A 21152-nucleotide genomic window follows, 5' to 3' on the forward strand; every position below is an offset into this window, starting at 1 on the left:
TAGATGGTCCCGCAATCTCAAAGCGGAGGAATGAAATCTGGCCAATCCTCCTGTTGCTCTGAACAACTGTAATTGTTCACACCTTTTGTCGACACCTCGCCCCAACTTGTCATCTCTCTCATATAATCACTTTCTGCTTCTCTCAGCCTTTCTCTCTCACACGTACCAGTGAATGACAGATCACTGGCCCGTCCTTCAGTCCTTCTCTGCAACACTGTGTCCATTATTGTCTAGCCTTTATCTTGACCTGTCATCTCCCTCTCCCCCCTCTGTCCTCGTGTCTCTCTCTCCCTCACCCGTACTCACATATCTTTGCGGCGGCGTTGTGTCGGTTCTGTCCAACTCGCTGATAGACATCCGGTGCCACAAAAGGAGGCAATCTTAGTCCAGCGTGGAGCCATTGTTGTCTCTAATAGAATAGACTGAGAGGTGAAGAGGAGCTATTGATTCAGCTGACTGAGGGAGAAGAGAGAGGGAGAGAGAGAGATGGAGAGACGGGGGGAACAAAGGAGGAGAGAAATGGAGGCTGTTGACACCTGACTCAGAAAGAAAAGCAGACTTTATGTTGGCGTGATGTGTGTCCCCTCATTTAATGCGGGTGAGCCGGAGCAGTTCCACTTACTTACTCATTGGGTCAGATGTGGTGGATGGACAGATGGCGGGAGAAGAGGAGAATGTATGAATAATAAAGGAGTGAGAGTTGATTTCCCCCTGTTGCCTCAGCTGATCAAAGATCCGACTTATTGGATTTGACAAAGAGAGGAAGGGAGCGGAAGGGCGGCGGGAATAAAAAAAAAGGGGGAAAAAATTAGAAAATGCGACAAAAATGTAAATGAAAAAGAGGTAAGTGAAGAAGAGACGGCGAGAGTGGGAGGAGGAGGTGAGGCAGCAATCTGAGGGAAAAGGAGTGACTACGGGAAGGTTCAAAATGAGATGAAAGAATTGTGAATGCCGAATAAGCAATCTTGTCTTCATCACAAATGTGTCTTAAGGAAGAAAAAAAAAATAATAACAGATCTGACTAAATAACAATCAGTCACAACACAAAATGCACAACAGCGTGGAACAAAATAAAACACCAGGGAACAAACAAAGCAGAGGAGACGTAATGGCATGTTCAAAACACTTAGTCAAGTCTGGCCTCATTAGTATCACCAAAAGTAATGAAAATAGAAAATGGAGAACAGAAGGTGGGAGAAGAGATGGTATAGAAAGAGAAAGTATCTGTCACACTGAGGTGAGATGTCGTACTCCTTTTGGGGAGAAAGGAGTGTGCAGTCAGTTTTATTTTTATTTTATTGACATTTTAGTAACATTTCCTTCGTTCCTTTGTCCTTGCTTCCTTGCTTTTTTGCTTCTTGCTTCCTTGCTTCTTTGGTTTTTTCCTTCCTTCCTTCAAACCTTTATAGCAGAGTAGCGATGCCCCAACAACTACTTCCTTCTTTCTTCCCTTCCTTCCTTCCTTCATTCCTTGCTTCCTTGCTTCTTTCCTTCGTTTGTTCGTTCGTTTGTTTGTTTCTGCTTCTCTCTATCTGTCCTTCCTTCCAGAAGTATAGCAATGCCACAACAATTCCTTCTTTCCTTCATTCTTTCCTCACCTTCAAAAATTGACAACAGCATAGCAACGCCCCAACGATAGTGTGTGCATCTTTCCCTCCTTCCTTTCTTCCTACCATAACCTGACAGAAGCTTGGCAATGCTTCAGCAATTGCTCGTACCTCAATCCCTCTAAAATTTGCCTCCTTCTGCATATGTTTCCTTCCGTCCTTCCATCCCAACAATATCAGAAGTAGAAAACTACAAGCTAGCAAACATGGCCATAAACAAACCATGGTTTAAAATATTAAGAAATGCTCTTTGGGAAAGTTTTATGAGAGAGACAATGCATCCAGCACCTTTGTACTAGAATACCCCACACAGTGCCTTAAAAATGTAGTATATGAATTAAAAATGTCATCTTCCTTCAGGTTTGTTTGTTCAGCCTCTGTGGCTGTGGCTGTGGCTGCTCATACAAACTACCTGGTTCATCTTCTGCTCATTTTACACAGTCCGAACACGGGGCTGTTAACTTCGCCAGAAACTGAGATAAAATCTACAACTTCATGTATGGAGGCACATTTTTACTGGAAAACGTAAAAGAAAACAAAAACAATCAGGATATGTGAATCACCAGTGCACTAAAAAATGATGACTCGTACCTTTAACAGCAACGGAGTGTGTGCTCCATGCAAGCAATCATTTAGAGGTTGCTTGTGGCAGACGCGCTCAAAAATATGAGTGTCAGCCAGACAGAGCGATAAGAAAAAGACGAAAGAGACGGAGGGAAAATAAATGTGCAAATAGGAAGAAAAAAAACGAAAACTGACAAGATGTATGTGAGAATTCAAATACGAGGTATAAAACTAAAGAATGCAGTGGGGTAAATTTGAAAACGGATGCAGAGAGAAGAAGCTGGAGAGAGATAGAGTGAGTGAGTGTGGGACAGAGAGAAAGTGAGAAAGGCAGTTGATTAAAGCCAGCAGCTTCAATAATGCAAATGTAATTACTTGTACTGGCCCTCACACTTGCTTAGCACATAACCACATTAGCACTGGGGTGGTAGAAAAAGAGTGAGCCAGAGAGGCTCAGAAAAGAAAATGGAGACCATGAACAAATGCACATTAGCAAAAAAAAAAAAAGAAGTGAAAGGCGATTTAGATAAAAGGAAGACAAAAAGGACGGAAGGGTGAAAGAAATCTGAAAACATTTTAGGGAGGAAGAGGTGGAGATGACACGTGAAGCAAGAAATGACCTGAAAGGAAGTATGGAGCTGCGTGTTATGGGTGAAAATGCTAAGCAAACAAAATGTGGGCACTCGTTCCTTGTTGTTAATAAGAGAGGTCGTCCAAAATTGTAGCCCTGTTCAGACTCTGTATTACCATTTCCATCCCAAATGGGTAGCTTTAAGTACGTATGTCAAGATCTGATTGCTCAGACCACATTTAGACATGGCCTGGGCTGCTTCGGCACCGTTAACAACCATGTATCCTGGCCACATTAATGAACTACTCATGCCTCATTCATTTTTCCCTACAAAACACACAGGAATGATGTCGCCATGATACAAACAGCGCTGTTCATGGTTCTGAAACGACAGTGATACCGAGCCATTGTTTTGAGATAGCAGCCACTTGCCCAGTATTCTACTGTGCACCAAATTTTGTGTTTATTTGCATAAAGCACGCCAGCATGAATTTGCCATGATACAAACAGCGCTGTTCATGGTTCTGAAACGACAGTGATACCGAGCCATTGTTTTGAGATAGCAGCCACTTGCCCAATATTCTACTGTGCACCACATTGTGTGTTTATTTGCATAAAGCACGCCAGCATGATGTTGCCATGATACAAACAGCGCTCTTCATGGTTCTGAAACGACAGTGATACAGAGCCATTGTTTTGAGATAGCAGCCACTTGCCCAATATTTTGCTGTGCACCACATTGTGTGTTTATTTGCATAAAGCACGCCAGCATGATGTTGCCATGATACAAACAGCGCTCTTCATGGTTCTGAAACGACAGTGATACAGAGCCATTGTTTTGAGATAGCAGCCACTTGCCCAATATTTTGCTGTGCAACAAATTTTGTGTTTATTTACATAAGGCAAAGTTTTGGTCACTTCAGAGACATTTGGAGTCTGAGCACACTTACTTAGAGCTCCCCACCTGTGATCAGATCGCTTCATATTATTAGATTGTTAGATTTATTGGACTCTTCAAGAGCAGAAGTAAAGAACAGTGAAAGTTTTGGAACAACAGAGCGATAGAAAGATGGAGAGACGTTATAGATGGAGGAGGAGAGGAATGCAGTTTCTACCCCGCCAGCCACTGATGGACCCGGGAGGACACAAGTGCCTCAGTTCGGCTGTGCCTGAAGGACAACTGGAGCTGTTTATTGCTAAATGACTTCTCCTGCCCCTCTCCTTCTCCTTCCCTCTCTCTCCCTCTCTCCATCTGTGGGATAGTTTGCCACATCAGCTGTTCTCAAGCCACACTGAAATGACCCCTCAAGGAAATGTAATCCTTGTTGTGTGTGTGTTTAGGTGTGCACACACACACACACACACACACACACACACACAAAATGCTTATGTGCTGTTCTCACATGTATTGTATTCTGCAAGATCAACTGACACCGCCCACTCCTGGATTATAATCGGCTTCAGTTATCATCATATTCTTAAAAATAAAGAGTTCCAAAATATCTTCATTAAATAATTTTGTAGTGCATTTACAGCCTATAAAAAACAATTATTTAGTGCCTTTCTAAAATTAACTTAACTTTGTCACAATCGCACTTTGACAGCATTTACATTTTTCTCACACTGTTGTTGTGTACACTTCCAACACAGAATTTTTACGTAAAATAATGCATTAATTCTTTAAATAATACCTACTAAGTTATTTGACCTCAAAGATCAGAAAGAAGAACTTACGAGTAGAAGCGACTTATCCCATATATTCGTTAAAGTCCCAATAAAATCAGATTCTGAGTTTTATTATGTGTTTCACTACATGTCCCCCATTCACCAGTATCTGTCCCAAAAAGTACATACAAGTTGTTTTGTAGATATTTGTAATTGTATTTCAGAATTTGTAATTTTCCAGAAATTGACTAAAATAACGTTGATGACTCATCGTGCACTCGGGGGTGTGTCCTATACTGGGAGCTTACTCTCACCTCATTGACTGTGTTCCATAAAAAGTTAACAACTTGATAAATCAAAATTATCTTCATTCTAGTAAAAAAGTAAAAAAAATATAGCAATTGAGATCACGTAATGACTGGCATGAGTGAAACAAAAAGCTGTTATATGAGTCACAGTGTGTTTAATAAAAAAATAAATAAAAATGAAATAACATTCAAATGTCAAGCTTTTTGCATCTGTTGAAAGGTAGCAACTGAATACTTACTGTAAATGGCCACCTTTCATCATTTGGCCTTACTTACTGCTTTAGAAAAACACCTCCAACCATCTAATTTTCAAGTTGGCATTATCTTGTCACAATGAGGCACAGCAACTATTATCAGCCCTTACGAATATTTTATTAATCCACCACTTCACACCAAATCCATTCAAGGTTTTCGTGTTGCTTTCTCCGGGCCACATTCGCAACCACCCCTTGACATTGTCTTCAAGGCTAGAGCCGTGCATGTTTTGTCACGCCGGTGTTAGTTGGGAGGCCTATTTCTTTATTTACTGTTTTTGAATATGGCTCGGGTGAAATGGGCCCTGGCAAACACTTGAAATCTGTAATGGCTGCGGGGATTTTGTTTTTTATTTTTGGTGAAAACGTATTCTCAAAGCGAAAATGTGAAATTTCAGACCCTTTAAGTGTGATACACTGACTCTCGGGCCAAATGGCTGCGAAACATCAGTGTGAGACTAATCGTGTTGTTTTTCTACAATGGATCCATTTCACAGCTTGTCTAACAAATTACAGAGAAATATTCCTATTTTTCTTTTTTTTTTTTGTTGCTTTTTCTCTTTATATGACCACTCCAGGTTCACAGGAGTGTTAGGTTTTTACCTGTCTGACCTTCATACTCCATGTTGGTTGCTTATTGATTGAAACCTGCTATATCCCTGCATTTCTTCACTTTGGGAGCGGACATAAAGCTTTAAATACCAAAATAAAAATCTTACAGACCAACTATTTAAAGATATTTCACTGTGGTAGATGGAGCCCTGGTCTATATTGACTCCGTCTGATTTTTCTTCTCCCCAGGACAACTATACATTTGCTCAGCCAGGCATCCAGAGGAAAGTCAAGGCCCTGGAGGAGCTGGTCAGCAGGATTGATGGTGAGTCATCTGCCTTGCTTCCATCCATCCATCCTTCCACCCATCCATAAAGTACTTTCTATTCACCGCTCTGCCACTTTGACTCGATTTCCACTTACTTCTTCTTGTCTTTCCTGTTGCCGCTTCTCATTCCCTTACTTCTGTATGTCATCCATCTTTTTTTTCCCATTTTTTCAGTCTTCGGTCATATCGCACATTTATGCAAACCAGTGAAAACTGAGAGGAAAGTTTTTGTGGGCCGTGCCGATCACAAACAATGTATTGTTCTAATCTATGCACTTTTAATTTTGGCCTGGAGCCTATTTTGGTGTCTTTGCCCCTAGACACATGGTATTCCCTGCTGCCCACATTGAGTTTATTTTCCCTAAATACATGTTTAGCTCTTTATGCTGGTTGCAAAGGCTGATTACAGGTTCTGCCAAAAATGGGTAAGAAATAAAAAGTAATTCCTCAATGCGAATTTTGTTTGTTAACACTTAAACTAGAGAGACGTCTGCATGTACCATTCGTTTTCACGCCTCGGTTCTTCTGGGTTTTGTATCACTTCGTAGCGACATGACACTACAATCGTGCCTTACTAATTTACATTCCACTCTGCCGACTGGAAATATGTACTTGCTTGTGACTATTGAGACCTGGAAGTTAATGCATGCATGCATGCCGACTGTACTCATACATAGCTCAATGACATTTCACACATTCTCACAACTGGGAGTTAATTAGCAAACTTTTTTTCCCCTCTGTGGCCCCCGTTGTGTTTTCCATTTCATCCAAACAATACTTGGTTCGAATAGTTTCTCCCCATCCAAAGTTGGCCTCTTAAAGCGTGCGTGGCGTTTGCAGCAGCCCACGATGCGTTGTGCAAAACAAGGTCTCATCAAGGCGAGCTTTTGTACAGTGGTCATGTTCTCGGGTAACCTTGGTCCTGTCCGACTAGCCTGTCACCCGCTCTGTCAGCCAGAGGGAGGGGAGGACTCAGCCGCTGCATTCAAATGTACGAAGAGGGAGTGAATGTGTGTGTACGGGAGTGTGAATGTCAGAGAAAGTTAGTATACATAAACCTGTGCGACTGTGGCAAAAGAAACTTGCCAATAGAAAGAGTGTGCATGGGAGAGCAGTGGTGCATGTTGTTTGTAAAACAACAACAACAATGAAAAAAGTGTGTGTGCATTTTTGTGTGTTTAAAAATTGCATGGATTGGAGTGTGTGCGTGTGTGTTGTCTGTGTTTCTGTGTTTATATAAAGAGAAAAAGAAGCAAAAGCCAACTCATCTGGACTCCACCACCCTCTAGCATCTGTTTCATAAAAAATGACTCGACATTTTTACTGTATCTTATTCCATAAGTGCCCTGTCATCGCGGTTGGGCCCGAGACATTTTATATGTCGCTAGCTTAACATTACCAGCCCTAATGAGATCACAGATAGCTTTTATCTCGTGTTACGGGATTGTTTTTCGCCCAGCTGTCGACATAGCAACTGGTTTGGGAACAATGGCCTCTCGTCTGTTCCACAATTACCTATCAGCGTTTATCAGATGCAGGGTGATGGATATTTTCATAAAAGGTGGGGTCATGATTTGGCAGACAGGTAGAAGACGACCAAGACCGGTTTCTCACTCTTGACAAACTGTTGAGGAATAACATCTTTTATCAAATAATTTTTCACTCTATGTCAGTGTTTTTTTGTTTTTTTTTGTAATTCCTTTGAGATTTCAGTCCAAATTGTATTTAATTGTATTTAATCTTGAGGCTCATTAATTTGAGATTTGTTTGACAACTGACTGGGAATTAACGAACAAGGTGAGCACGTTTCTTTTGTCTATTTGGGAAAAGAAATGCCCTCACTTTCTGTTTCTATGGGAATGCAGCTTTTTATCAGTTGGATATTTAATATATTTGTAGTTGGTGGGACATTTGTTCAGACAACGGAAGGAGAGACATGGATGGCAGAAGAAAGTTGGTTGACCTCCAGTGATAGGACGCCACTGAATTGTCCCTCTCATATATTAATGCAAGTAACTCTCATTCAAAGTTCAAACCCAGCATCAGAATGGGGAAGAAAAATTGATTTTAGTGGCCTTGCACGCCGCTTGTTGGTGCCTGGCACAATATCTGCTATTTCAGATATTGCTGATCTACTGGTATTTTCACGTAAAGCCATCTCTAAGATTTACAGAGAAGCATCGGAAAAAGAGAAAATATCCGGTGAGAAGCAGTTCTTAGAAGACTGTTTGAGCTGATAGAAAGGCAACAGTTGCTCAAATAACCACTTGTTACAACTGTGGTATGGAGAAGAGCATCTCTGAACGCACAACAGGTCAAACATCGAAGAAGATGGGCTACAGCAGTAGAAGACCACGCCAAGTGCACTCCAACTACAATACGTTGCCTGGTCTGTTGAGTCTCAATGCTACTGTTAGATGGTAGGGCCAAAATTGTACCAATTGAGCATTGTTGCTAACCATGCCCATCCCTTTATGACCGCAGTGTGCCTATCTTTGGAGGACAACGCTTCATGCTACAGAGCTAATATCTTCTCAAACTGGAGCACGACCGTTAGCTCTGTGAACTTGAGTAGCCTCCACAGTCAGGAGATCTCAATCCTCAGAGAGGATCTCAGAGATGTGTTGAAACAGGAGATTTGCATCATGGATGTTCAGCCAATGAATCTACTACGTGATGCTACATTTGTAAATATGGACAACACTCTTTAAGAAATGTTTCCAGCATCTTGTTTAATCAAAGAATTTAGGCAAAGACAAAATGGGGTTCAACCCGGTACTGGCAAGGTGTAGCTAAAAAACAAATGGCCAGTGAGTTGTATATCTTTTAGCAAAGGTTCTGCATTTGTACAATTAACCCTCAGCCATCCTCGACCTCATCCTCATCTTACCTTGCCGCGTAACCTTCTGTGACAGTTCTGAAGAACTCTTCCAACCTCACAAAGTTTAAATAAATTATATTTCTTTATGCATGTGTAAATTACAAGCAGTTAGCCTAGCTGAGTTGAGTCTTTGAGAGTGTGTTCTCTTACGTTTTAAAAGCAACTACTACACCTTTATAGGCATCAATGCGAATGCAAAGGCAGCAGCATTAAAAACAGCAAGATTTTTTTCTAAAGAGAGTCTAAAGAGAGCAATAAATTCCAGGGTTATAATAGCTATAATGTCACTGCTTTATGTCCTGGAACTGAAAACACTCCCTCCTCCTCCTACTCAGGTAGCTAAATGAGTGTGAAGGCAAAGCTATGCACTAAAGAGCGTTCATGCTCAGTTAGGATTCCCAGTAAAATAAAACAACTTATGTATTAAATTTTCTTGTGAATCCAGTCCTACCACTCTAATTGATCTTGAAATAAGGAGGCCAGAAAAACTGCAGGCATTTGTTAATAATCAAAGACGTTTAGCTCTTTGATTCTTTTAGCTAGTGACATTACTGGAGGTCTTTTACTTTGAAATTTCTTCTCTTTCCCTCTGATTCCCCGTGCCTCAGACACCCAACCCCCGCACCCCACCCCCCCTCGCAATTATCCTACTTGTAATAAGTGACGCTAACTCCCATTAGCCTTGCTCGACGCCAGCACATGTACCTCCTCAAAGACAAGCCTCTATGCCGGCATGTAATGTTTCTGTGATCTCTTTATCTCTCCTTAATCTCTTTCTGTGTATTTGTTGCATGCGAGTGCATTAGCACAAGTTCATCAACATGCAAATTGCCTAAAGGTGAATTTATTTATGCAGATGAGAGGGCGCGTGTGCACTGAGCCTGAATTTGGCAAAAAGGCTGTTAGCTGGATTGTGAGCCTCCATTGCATAATGAGAGGCAGAAAAAAAAGGCTTCTGTGTGTTTTGAAGTAAAACCTCAAGACAATCTACATTTCTGCTTTTTGAAATGGCCGTGTGTTTTATGTGCATGGCATTTGGGCTGTGTACATTTTACTTACAGCTCCGGCAGAGTTGGTTTTGCTTCTCTGCGGGTTTTAAAGTTTGAAATGGAACCCGTTTACTTTATTTAAAGCTTCGCATTCATGCCCGCTCTGGCCTTAGGTCAGTTACACCTGCCTTCACACATAGTCCTCCGCAACCTCCAAACACCACGCTTTTGCAGATCCTTCCAGATCTTTTATCCAACTAAACCTTTAGGTAAGTGTGAACTTCCAATTTTACATTATGCTAATTTATTTATGAACCCACGCACATTTATAAACGGTTTTTATTGTGTTTACACGTATTATTCGCACGTTCTGGAAATGTGTTTTAGAAATGTCGCACCCTGTAAGTGCCTGTATAGAAATAACAAACGCCGCTCCGTATGCATCAAGTTCCACGCGAACGATGCCTCATTCCTCGTCTGCCTCACGTTGTGACCTTGTCGCGTGAGAGGAATAGTTAAGCATCACTTTGTGAACTGTTGTGCTTATTAGACCTCTTTTTTTTAAAAAAGCATTATACCTGCTTCCTGCTGAAAATTGTTTCTCTTTGTATGACAGCAGATATTTTTCTCATAGTATCAGAATTGAGAATGTATGTACACAAAGTGTGCACCTCTAACAAGCTTACAATAGAATTCTGTACGATATATTACACTTCACTGTTTTTGGTTTCATTCTTAATGCTTAAATCCATCCGTTTGACATTTACCGGTGCACTACTTTCTGTGCTCGGTTGGCAGATAGCACATCCAGTGTTTCCTGGACCCTGGTCCAGCTTTTTATTGGAGTGTACACTCCAGCAATCCTCGCCAATATTACCCAACAAAGAAACACATTAGCCTCAGCCTAAAAGCCCCCTTTTCTTGCCAAATTAACAGCGAAAACATTTAGTATCCAAGCTAAGCAACCTGAGAGGTTTATGTTAAAACTAGGGCTGTCAGAGGTAACATGTTTATAACGTGCGATTAATGCAACCCGTAGTTTGGGAAGTCAGGAAGTGGCGCAGAAGCAACTCTGTGGATGGCAGGTGGAAACTTTTAAACAAAAGGGCCCTCCGGATAGAAAGGTCAGCTCTAAAGACCAGGCAGATTGTTCTCCTAACAAGCAAAGCCACCACCATTGTTGATGTGAACTGAGCCACCAGCATTCAATAATAAAAAAAAAAAAAAAAAAAAGGTGTGATTAATTCACCATAAAATATTTTAATTGATTGACACTCCTAGTTAAAACCAGCAGTTTTCCATATCCACTTATAAAAAGGGCTGTCTAGCTTTGCACTGTCCTTGTATTTCACATGGATAATCTGCTGGTAAGAATGCTGACTTTAAGCTGTGGATATGCTGCTTCAGTTTTTTTTTTTTTAAGCCCCTTATGTGTTCCCATCAAGTGCATAGGTAAGACCCCTTCACAGAGTCCCAGTTTTAATAGAAAGGAAATCCTAATCACCAATAATGTTCAGTTGTTCAGAACTCATTTGATCAGATTCCAGCTGTCGGATTGGATCATATCTCTAACATGGGGTGTTCAAAAGGGACTCTGAAAGGTAATCCGGATCAAACCTTTAGCACGAGTTTAAAATGGATCCTGTGTGGTTTTCCAGAACAAAATGTTATAAAATGTATGAAACATATTGACACATTCTTTTGTATTTTCTTCCCTTGTTTTGTGTGACTATCACACAGTAGACATTGGACTACCTTTTGAGACTTTTAATACAGGAAAATGTATTTTGTCCCCATAAAATAATCCCTTAAGCACCTGTTGAAATCAGACAAAACTCATGTATCCCTGGATAGTGAAACAAAACTAAGATGCACTACCTGCTCCTTAGAAAGCTCTACCTAATCAGGATCATTCGTATCCTAATTACCTTTTGAACAGCTAGACCTTGGAAGTTGGGTTTTCAAGCAACGTTAGCTTAATTAGCTAGGTAGCGACAACGGATGACTGATGCTAGAAACTGTTTTCATTTTAGCCAGCATAATTACCAGTGTCTAACGAGAGACGAGCGGGCTGCCTTTGTGTCTGACATGAAACATCTATTGTTTTAAACATTACTGAGAATTTCAAGTGGCAGTTCTCGGCTTGTCTGGCACGGCAACAGTAACTGGGCGGCCTGGTTTACATCCAAAGACACAGAGCTCAGACTGCCACGAAACAATACACAGCGACGTCTGACTAAGTTAGATCATGGTTACAGAGAATCAAACACGGGGCCTGGTTTGTGTCTGTAAATACATCCGAGCGAAGGATGAGCAAAATCCGAGGAAAACAGCTGTTTGAGAACGGACTGACAGTGCGCAGTGTGCTGGGAGAAAAAGAGTGGGCGAAAACTGTAATTACATTTTTTTATCAAGGAGAGCGAGCAGATTTGGCTTCATCAGCAGAATCCTTGGAGCCTCTCACCAGTCGCTGTACAACCCCTGACCTCCTACTGTCCACCAGCCACGGGCTACGGTCCACAGTGGAGAGCAGACCGGCCGGCTCCGCGGCCTCGGCCCTAAACTTTAGCCGGCAGTGGGAAGAGAGGCGAGGCTCATCAGTCAATCAGTGTCTGGGAGACATGCGAACCTTAACCTCCCTCAGCCCTCATAACTCCCAGGAACGCTGAGCGCTCAGCAGCTCACGGCTAAAAAGTCAAGATTTTCTTCCCCTTTCTCTTCATTGTTTTACTTCTCCCCTCTCCTCTCCCCTCCCACCGCGATAACTCCGCGTGACAAACGACCGCTCCTTCCACCGCTCCCCCTCGCCGCGCACCTCTTCCTCCCCGTGTTTGGCGAAGTCGCTAATATTAGGCAGAGCAAGTTCATTAGTGTAATTTAACATTGTCTAAAGTTGTTCCCCTCTCGCCCCTCTCTCCCCTCCTCTGTTTGGCAGCTAGCTAAGATCTGTCACCATGATGCATTCGCCGTTAATGAGCTTGCCTTGTTTATGCTCTTACAGCAGCATGTGATAATTAAACTGCGGAGAGGAGTGTGAAATAATAGCTTTGTGTTTACTCTGCGCCCTGCTCATGTGCTGGAGTGCGTGCATAATTGTCAAGCGTCGTATGTGAGCAATGGAAGACAGGTGTCATTCAAGTGTTTGCTGAGTGCAGTAATGCATGCGTCCTCGGCCAGAAATGTCTTACATAACGTTTCGCCAATTAAAGCTTTATTAAAGCTGTATTTCCGCGCGCCCGTGTGTCTGTGTGTGCGCGTTCTTGTCAGTCAGCCGTGATTAAGGGGACCGAGTGTGTGAGAAGAGGACGCTATAGTTCCTCCCTTACTGGCTTTTCTCATAGATTCCCTGACAGCTCCGTAATTACAGCTCCATTATGAAGTGTGCGCGCGAGGAAGAGAATGAGTGTCATGAGTTTGACGACTATGAAATAGGGAGTCTCTGAATACTGAGTGGTATTTTTAATCTTTTGTTATGTAAAGAAGGATAAAACAAACATTTATCAAGAACAGAGGGAGGAACAAAGGCAGCCGCTCTCGGTGTCACAGCCCCATAGGCAGCGAGTTTTCAGATGATATCGCTGCTTCCCATCCGTTCTTCCCGGCGAGTGTTCGCGCCAGCATGCCTTGCCATGATACTGACTTTGACACTGACGTTTGAACCCCACGCTGAAACCGTATTGAGGCCTCGTGATGCAGCATATGGTCGTCACTGTGAGCGCTTCGTTTGGTGGTGGAGGCACAATTGGAAACTGTTTAGAAAAGTGAAAACGCAGCACATTTAATGGGTGTTCTCAGTTTGCAATGGAACCACAGAATTTAAATTACAATGATGTAGAAAATCATAATGCATCTTGCCTAAACATTTTCTTTCATTTGTCAAAAATCCCATGGAAAAGTTTAAAAACGGCAATTGTTCGAGGACTTAGTTGTGTTTCCCCACAAGATTTCACGAGACTCTGACGCTTGTTATGACATAGATCGTGCGTTTTTATCAGTCCGTGATTAAATTACCGTAATGATGCTAATATAATGGTGTTGAGAAGTAGCTTTCTATGGACAAATATATGTAAGATCTTATAAAGGCTAGTTCACGCTACGTATGGAATCATTTCCTCCAGGTTTTGACCGACTCTCTTCAAAAAATGTTTAAGTCTCTATGGTCTAAAAAAATCAAGCGCACAAATACTGGATTTTAAACGGTGGCGGTAACATCAATATTTATTTGTGACTAATACAAATAACTTCCCGTACTATGTGAGTCCCGTATGTTGTCCGTGCCGTTTTCTCCACCGTGTTAAATTGAGTACAGAGGAGGTCAGCAACCGGTTTGTGTGTGTGTGGTGAGCGGTTTAGGGGGAGGCAGCTTTGGGAAGGGGAGGGAGGGAGGGAAAAATGCTTTCAGGAGCAACAGCAAAAACACAACGCAAGCACAAAATAGTTTGAGACATGCGAAAATATTTCAATTCGAGACCATGGCGGAGTAAATTAGACCCCGGTGGGCCACCATAGTGTTAACACCCTGAACAGTGTATTACTTTCTAAAGCTTTCCAAAAAGTACTGAAAGCATTGGCTATATTTACACTGACACTACTCTACTGCTAAGAGTTAAAATAATAGGCCGATCAGAATAAAAGTGCCCCGTCTAACCACCTCAGCTGGAAGAGACTCACCCGGTTGGAAGGAACTTCCAATCGGATTTAGCCTGTAAAACCCAATGTCAACCCGTGGTCTAATTGTTTCTCTTTCAATTGGAGTTAATCCATTATTTCTGGGCATTGGGTGAACATCAGATGATCTGACGGGTTTCAGGGAGGGCCAGAAATATGGTGTTTGAAAGGATGGCAGAAGCTCAAATCAGTGTGGGCGGCACCGTGGGGAAAAAGTGTGTCTGTCAGTCACATTCTTCTGTGAATGAATTTCCCGTTTTTGATAAAGTCGAGGAGAAACGCTACTACCTTAGTTGTACTTCGAGGACATATAACACTCCACAATGGTCAGTTATTTTATGTCAAAAATTAGAAAGGAAACTGTGGAGGAAACTGTATTGTATTGAGAGATGGACAAACACTTTATTGGGCCTGTTTTACTTAACGGAATTTACAATACTCTGTCAGCCAAATGAGCAATCATAAGTCCTGCTCTACCCAATCTTGGAACCCATCGGTTGCCGTCTGATGACTTGGCCTCTGGGGGAAGAATGTTTTGGGGCTTCCAGTGCAGCCTGATATTGGTCCAACAGATACTGTATCTTTGCTTAGACAATATCTTCAGCCATTGTTCACAGTCTGACGAGAGAATGGAGTTGGAGCTGACGGACAGTATTTATGATCAGACCGTTCACACTGTGTAAACTGCTTTCACACCTATATCAATAAAATATTGTTACAATGTTGCAATTCAGGGCTTACGGACTGTAAAGTGATTAGTCATAATTTTGCAGAAATATTTGATTTCACATTTATTGCTGTTCCGTGGTTTGATACCAGCGTTCAGTTTACGATGGGAAGGCGCGCTGCTGCTTCTTCACTCCTCCTATTGCAGCAGTGCACACTCTTTCAAAGATGCGTCAGGTAAAGTTAGTAGCCTGTCTGGCTGACGCACACTGCTTCACACTCGACACTTTCTCTGCCACAGATGCATCAAGCTCTCGGTAGTAGAATTTCAATGGGTGGCGTATCGGCCCGTGTGTTCGCGCTGCAAACCAACCGCTCCGGGGAGCAGTAACAATGGGGCCGAGACCAGCCTCTCTAACTGGGCTCGGCTCGGTTCATTTGCGACTGTTGTGTTCACACCAGCCCGAACGAACTGACCTAAGGGGGAAACGCTCCCTGTTTAGGAAACAACCCCCTAGTGTTAAAGGCTCCCCCAGTTAACAGTTTAAAATGCTTTCACTACTCTGACTACAAACTGAAGATCTTTTCTCTTGCCCACAGATGTATAGTCACATTCATGAGCACACATCTGTTTAGACCTTGATGATTGGTAGTTTAAACCAATAAATCAAACATGCATTTACAGTACAAGGGCATGATTAGTGTTCCTGTTATGGGTAACTGTTAGCAGTGTTGTCAGCAGACAGCTTCCTATAGGTTGACCTTGTACAATAGGTTAGAAATGTATTTTCCTCAGATCCCACTAATGGTACAGAAACAATTAACACATTTTATGCATTGAATATACACGTGCCTCTTCTAATCACCTCTGGATGCCACTGACCTACTTCATATGAACTTCATTCCTCACTCAAGCTACATGCAATTGCCTTAGACCGTTGTTTAGCAATACACTTGGTTTGGTATATTGCTTTTCTGAGACAATTTTGATAGCTCTGTAATTACATCTCTACTATGAGAGAAAAGACTGTATGACATTACTGTTATTAACAGAGAAGGGTGTTATGAAAGGATCGGCCTACACACTTCTTACTGTCACCTTTGCCACGGCTGCGCCTGTTATTTTCACCACGGTCTTCACACCGACAGAAGGCTTCGATCTTTAATCTCCGTGTGTTGCCGTTTCATCTGATCTCGTATTGTTGCCATTTTGTGCAGAATCCGTGCACCGGCACATGCAGCAGTACGAGGTGGAGTACCTGCAGTTCGCCTTCCGCTGGATGAACAACCTCCTGATGAGGGAGCTGCCACTACGCTGCACCATCAGACTGTGGGACACCTACCAGGTACAAAAAAAACACACGCCTAAGCTTCCGCCATTGTGCTTTTTGTTATCTGTTCGTTTCTATCCGTCCCTCCCCGCGTGAGATACCAGAAGCGGGGATATTCTCTGATAATGACGTCTATGATTGCCTCAGAAGTGGCGCTTTTGTGTTTGCCACCATTATAGCCCATCCAACCCAGCAGCGTGATGCAACATAATACAGATATATATTTTTTTTATTAAGCTACTCAAACATTTCATCTCTCTCTATGATAATCTTAATTACACAGCGCCTGCTAGCCATGCTCTTCGGTTGTCAGTTTAACTGGGTTATTTTATTTGTTAAGTGTTGGCACGGCATCATATAAAAAATAAAAAGGTGTAGATAATAAACATTTGTGAAGATTTCTCTGCAATAGATTAGTTAATTTTGTTGTGAAACAAATAAGTCAGTATCCCCGTTAGAACAGGAGCTTTACCTGATTTAACTTATGGTTTCATTTTTATATTACAGCTGCAGTTCGTGTCAAAGCAAAGCCTATTACTGCCTTGACCTAGATGTTTATGTGTGCAAGAAAGTGCAGGAACCTAATCCCGTTCAAACAAATGTGGACTAGTTCATTCTGCTGCCCTATGACATTTAAACAGAGCTTAATAGGCAGCGCCTACAGTTAGGCCAGATTATTAACCTCAGTTGGCGTCGTCAGTAACACCTAATGTCTGCTATTGATTCAGCAGGGGTGTGTGTGTGTGTGTGTGTGTGTGTGTGTGTATAGGCCGGAATGAGTGTTGATAGTCCGAGGATTGAGCTGACTTCATATAATGGATTTTCCAGTTGATGCCGAGGTCGAAGGTGTAAGATATGTGATCACATCGGCGATTAGACAAGGAGAGATGATGACTGAAGAGTCGGGGCTAGGGTTTAAAATGAACCTCTCCGTTGGTGGCGCTTCCAGCTGTGCCAGGTGTTTGCACAAACACGTGTAGATATACATTCCGCTGTCACTTTCTCTGTAACATCTTCTGCCTTGTTTTCCTTTCCACTGTTTTCAGCATCCCTCAGTTTCTGTCCCAGTCTTCTCCTTCCATATTATTTTTACTTTTCATCCAATTGGTCTTGCATAGAATAAGCCTTTTTGTACATTATACATTCTATGGCTCATGTTGGTAATGCTCAAATGTGTGATATTTGAAAGACTCTGAAGTAATTCATATAAATATGACCAAGTCAAATCTAAAATTTGATCAAATAACAGTAATTATTGCGTATACAATAATTTTGTTGCAAGAGGAGGACGGGGAAAATAAAGAGTAGTTACCAATGAGAAGGGAAGGAGTCAGAGCCTACAGATAGATAAAGTATGTCTGTAGCAAGTCATAATGGAAGAGACATATGAAGGGTCTGAAATGTGACAACATTAACTGTGGACACGTTGCGGTTTATAGCTGGAGCGCACGGTCCACTGCCAACAAGCCGTAGCTTCAATTAATAAACAGCAAATGGACCTCGTCTTCATGAACTCCGACTGAACTGCGGGAAACATGACATATATCGCAACTGATGGGTAAAAGACACGTTTTGCCAATGAGTTAAAGCATCTTTAGGTTACTTCAAGTTCAGGGTAGAGAACATTTCCCCTATCCATTAAAAAAAAAAAAATTATGTAAATTTGATTAAAACATTCTAAATTTTTATCCTGAAAAGTCAGACATCTACCAGTGTTTATGATTCACAGTGCATTTTTTTTCTGCTTAGCTGAGAGCAGTTCAGGTCTGTCTTTCAAACACCTTGTCCCTCCCTGGTCGTTTAAGTTATTCTTGATGAATGGTTTAATGGGTGGCTTAAGTAAGGGAGGGTCATAAAATGTTTTATGTATATGCCCGGACACGCGTCCAGACAGTTATGACCTTTCCAATACTATCCTGAAAAATAGCTCAACATATTAAAAAAAGAATTAAACACAAGGTTGTTGTTGAGATATTCTAGCAAAACTAGCTCTGCCATACAATTATTTCTATTATATGTGACGTCTTGGTGTCCATAGTAACCCACTGTTATTTTCCATCACGCATCTTCAGTTAAGAGGTTAGTGACCTTTCGGTGGGTACAGAAAGTAGTGCTTTTAAAAATGAATATGAAGAATTATGAAGCATAATACCTTCTGACATTTAGTCACAATGCATGTTTCCTCATTTGCTGAACATAATTTACACCTTGATGTCCTCAGTTAAAGGCTTTGTGATTTAGAGTCACCTACTCAAGACATTACTGGAGTTATTTAACACATTCACCAAACACTATCTTAATAATGGACAGTTGTGCAAAATCACGCATTAAATATTAAATAAAAAGGATTGTTTCTGTAGTGTATTTCCAGCTGAAAGTACTAGTTTAAAAGGGTATTCCATTGATTTATCATTATCATATAAAAGACTTACGACTGGAGTTAGTATTTTCTTTTTTAAAAATGTACATGTACAGCCTTACATTTTTCCTATATTACCTACCATGCAAGTCAACCAACCACAGTTCAGTTTAAGACTCTGGAGTTCTACATTATTGGCAGCTAATACAGCTTTGAGCCACTGGCCTGAAGCAGAATTCTTTACCAGAGATTTCTGGCAATAGGCGGTTTCGCACCAAACGGTTCTGGAGACTCCCTTGGGGTGACTACTCACTGGGGAGCTCCCTCAATAACTATATACCTTCAAGAATTTATTTATTTTTTGCTGTTTGCATTTCCCAGTAGAAATGCTAGGGACGTAATTGCCAGCTGGAGGTTGTGTAGCAACTTTGCCCACAAGGCATTCTGAAGTCTAGGCTGTCCATTTATCTGTTTTGTTTAGTTTTTGAGACTAGCATTGTGTGTCCTTAATGTTTTACCAATATTTCACCAATATTTCCACTCAAGGTTCCTCTTGTGTTGAGAAAGTACCAGACCTGATTTAGGAGCCTAAATAGACACTAAAAACTGAGCTAAAAGAAATCTAAGAATTACAAACATTTTCTACCAGATTCAAAGGAGCTGTGGAGAAGTTCCTACGGTCCAAAAGCACCTATTGTCACCTCTTTATAACTTCACAATCACAGACTTTTGAAACTTTCAGAACTGAAATCTTCAGCCACACCTAGGGTCCGTTGCGGTAGGTCGGGCATGATTTGGATCCCGCAAATATCCTTGTGCAGCCTCCACCAGGATGTGTCAGAGCTCCAAATGATGCAAGGAAGAGCAGGATTACGTACCAGTAGCTAGACGGAGGCACGTACGGGCGAACTTGCTAAGCCTGCTGTTGCTGCCACGCACCACATGCTATCTGCAGTTTGAGTCTTGGGGAAATGGACCAGAGTTTGGACACGGTTGCAAACGTTGCAATTAGAGTAGCCTTTGACTTTGAAACTGACATTCCACGTATTTCTCTGAACGTCCTACACCAATGACCCTATGACCCTGAAATTAAATAATTGGATTTAGATGAGTAGATGGGGTGTATTGACATTACTTTAATTAACAATTACAATGTGAAAGGATAGGTTTTGTTAATTACCTTTATACCTTACAGCTCGATAACTACTCATACCAATACAGTTCACCTCAAGTAAAAAAAAAAACTAAAAAAACAAGGAATGAATGATTAAACAGTGTTGTTGCTTTGTCGTGACTTGACAGCGACAAAGGTACACATTGTACTTGTAATCCATCCTCTGAATATTTGATGTTTGACAATGTCGCTTGGATGGCAGCCTTAACACGCACTCCTCGCGACCTTTCACGCAGCACACCTACACATGTACACCGTTTTTGGCAGGCTCTGCCACAGTCCCTCACCTCCAGCCCTGACCCGGTGAGGGAATTAGACCATTCTCACTCATGAAACTTTCAACAGAGCGGACGGCAAAGCACAGAGCAGTTCTTGTCAGTTTCACTCCGCTCCCCTCCGTTGTCCTTTTTGAAAAAAATTTCACCTCACGACTGCTCTTTCGCACTCCCCATATCTCCTCGCCTCTCAACATTCTCTTCTCAGCTCATCTCAAAGTTACTCTTCCATTCTTCCTCTACATCTTGCTCTTCTCCGTTGTACTTAAGTGCGGTTTATACCTCTACGGAACATAGGCGCCGTAACCTGCGCACTCCGCCTACGTTGGTGCAAGCCATTCATACTTGTGCGCTCGTCAGTCTGGCTTGCTCTGTGAAAACGCCACCCAAACACTAGTCACTGCTGTGTCTTTTTTGCCAGTCGGGTTAATTTATGTTTTTACTTCCTGCTTCAAATTCAAAAAGGGCGACTTAAACCTTTGCCGGAACTTCGCCGAAGACGAGTTGTACAAATGCTTGTACCTTTGAACCTCGTCAGTCAGTCGTTCTTCGGTGTGTGACCAATCACGACTCTTGCAGTCTGCGTCGCCACAACGCATAGTTACATTTCTGGGAAGGTGCATGTCAGGCTACGGCGTCTCCGTAGGGTCTGCCTATGATCTGGACTGTTGACGTAGCTAAGGCGTCAAATTGACGCAGAAGCATAAACCGACAGGCCACATCCAGGTGGAAATTAGAGTTGCTCAAGTTGCGTTGTCTAGCCTTTCAGATTGTTTGTCAAATAAATGCTTTGCTGACCTTTGCTTTGAGGCAGTGCTCTTTTTCAGTTTGGTAGATGATTTGATTGGTTGGATAGTCCGCCTTTCCAATATGACCAAGTCCATTATTTATTAACGACTACATAAGACCGGTTTTACAAAGCAGACTTTTGACAAGTGTCCCTAACATACGTCCATCACC

The 21152-nt window shown here is 41.9% G+C and overlaps 1 protein-coding gene across 3 annotated transcripts in view; it reads left to right on the forward strand.

Moving 5' to 3' along the window:
• tbc1d22a (TBC1 domain family, member 22a) overlaps window positions 1–21152 on the forward strand; it is a 135657-nt gene that overhangs the window by 82650 nt on the left and 31855 nt on the right. For all 3 annotated transcript variants that reach the window (XM_084573231.1, XM_084573230.1, XM_084573232.1), the window contains exons 11-12: window positions 5771–5846; window positions 16272–16399. In XM_084573231.1, coding sequence (XP_084429357.1) covers window positions 5771–5846; window positions 16272–16399 — 204 coding nt within the window. The remainder of the gene's footprint in view (window positions 1–5770; window positions 5847–16271; window positions 16400–21152) is intronic.

This window comes from Chelon labrosus, assembly GCF_963514085.1.
Source record: "Chelon labrosus genome assembly, chromosome: 23".
NCBI lineage: Eukaryota > Metazoa > Chordata > Actinopteri > Mugiliformes > Mugilidae > Chelon > Chelon labrosus.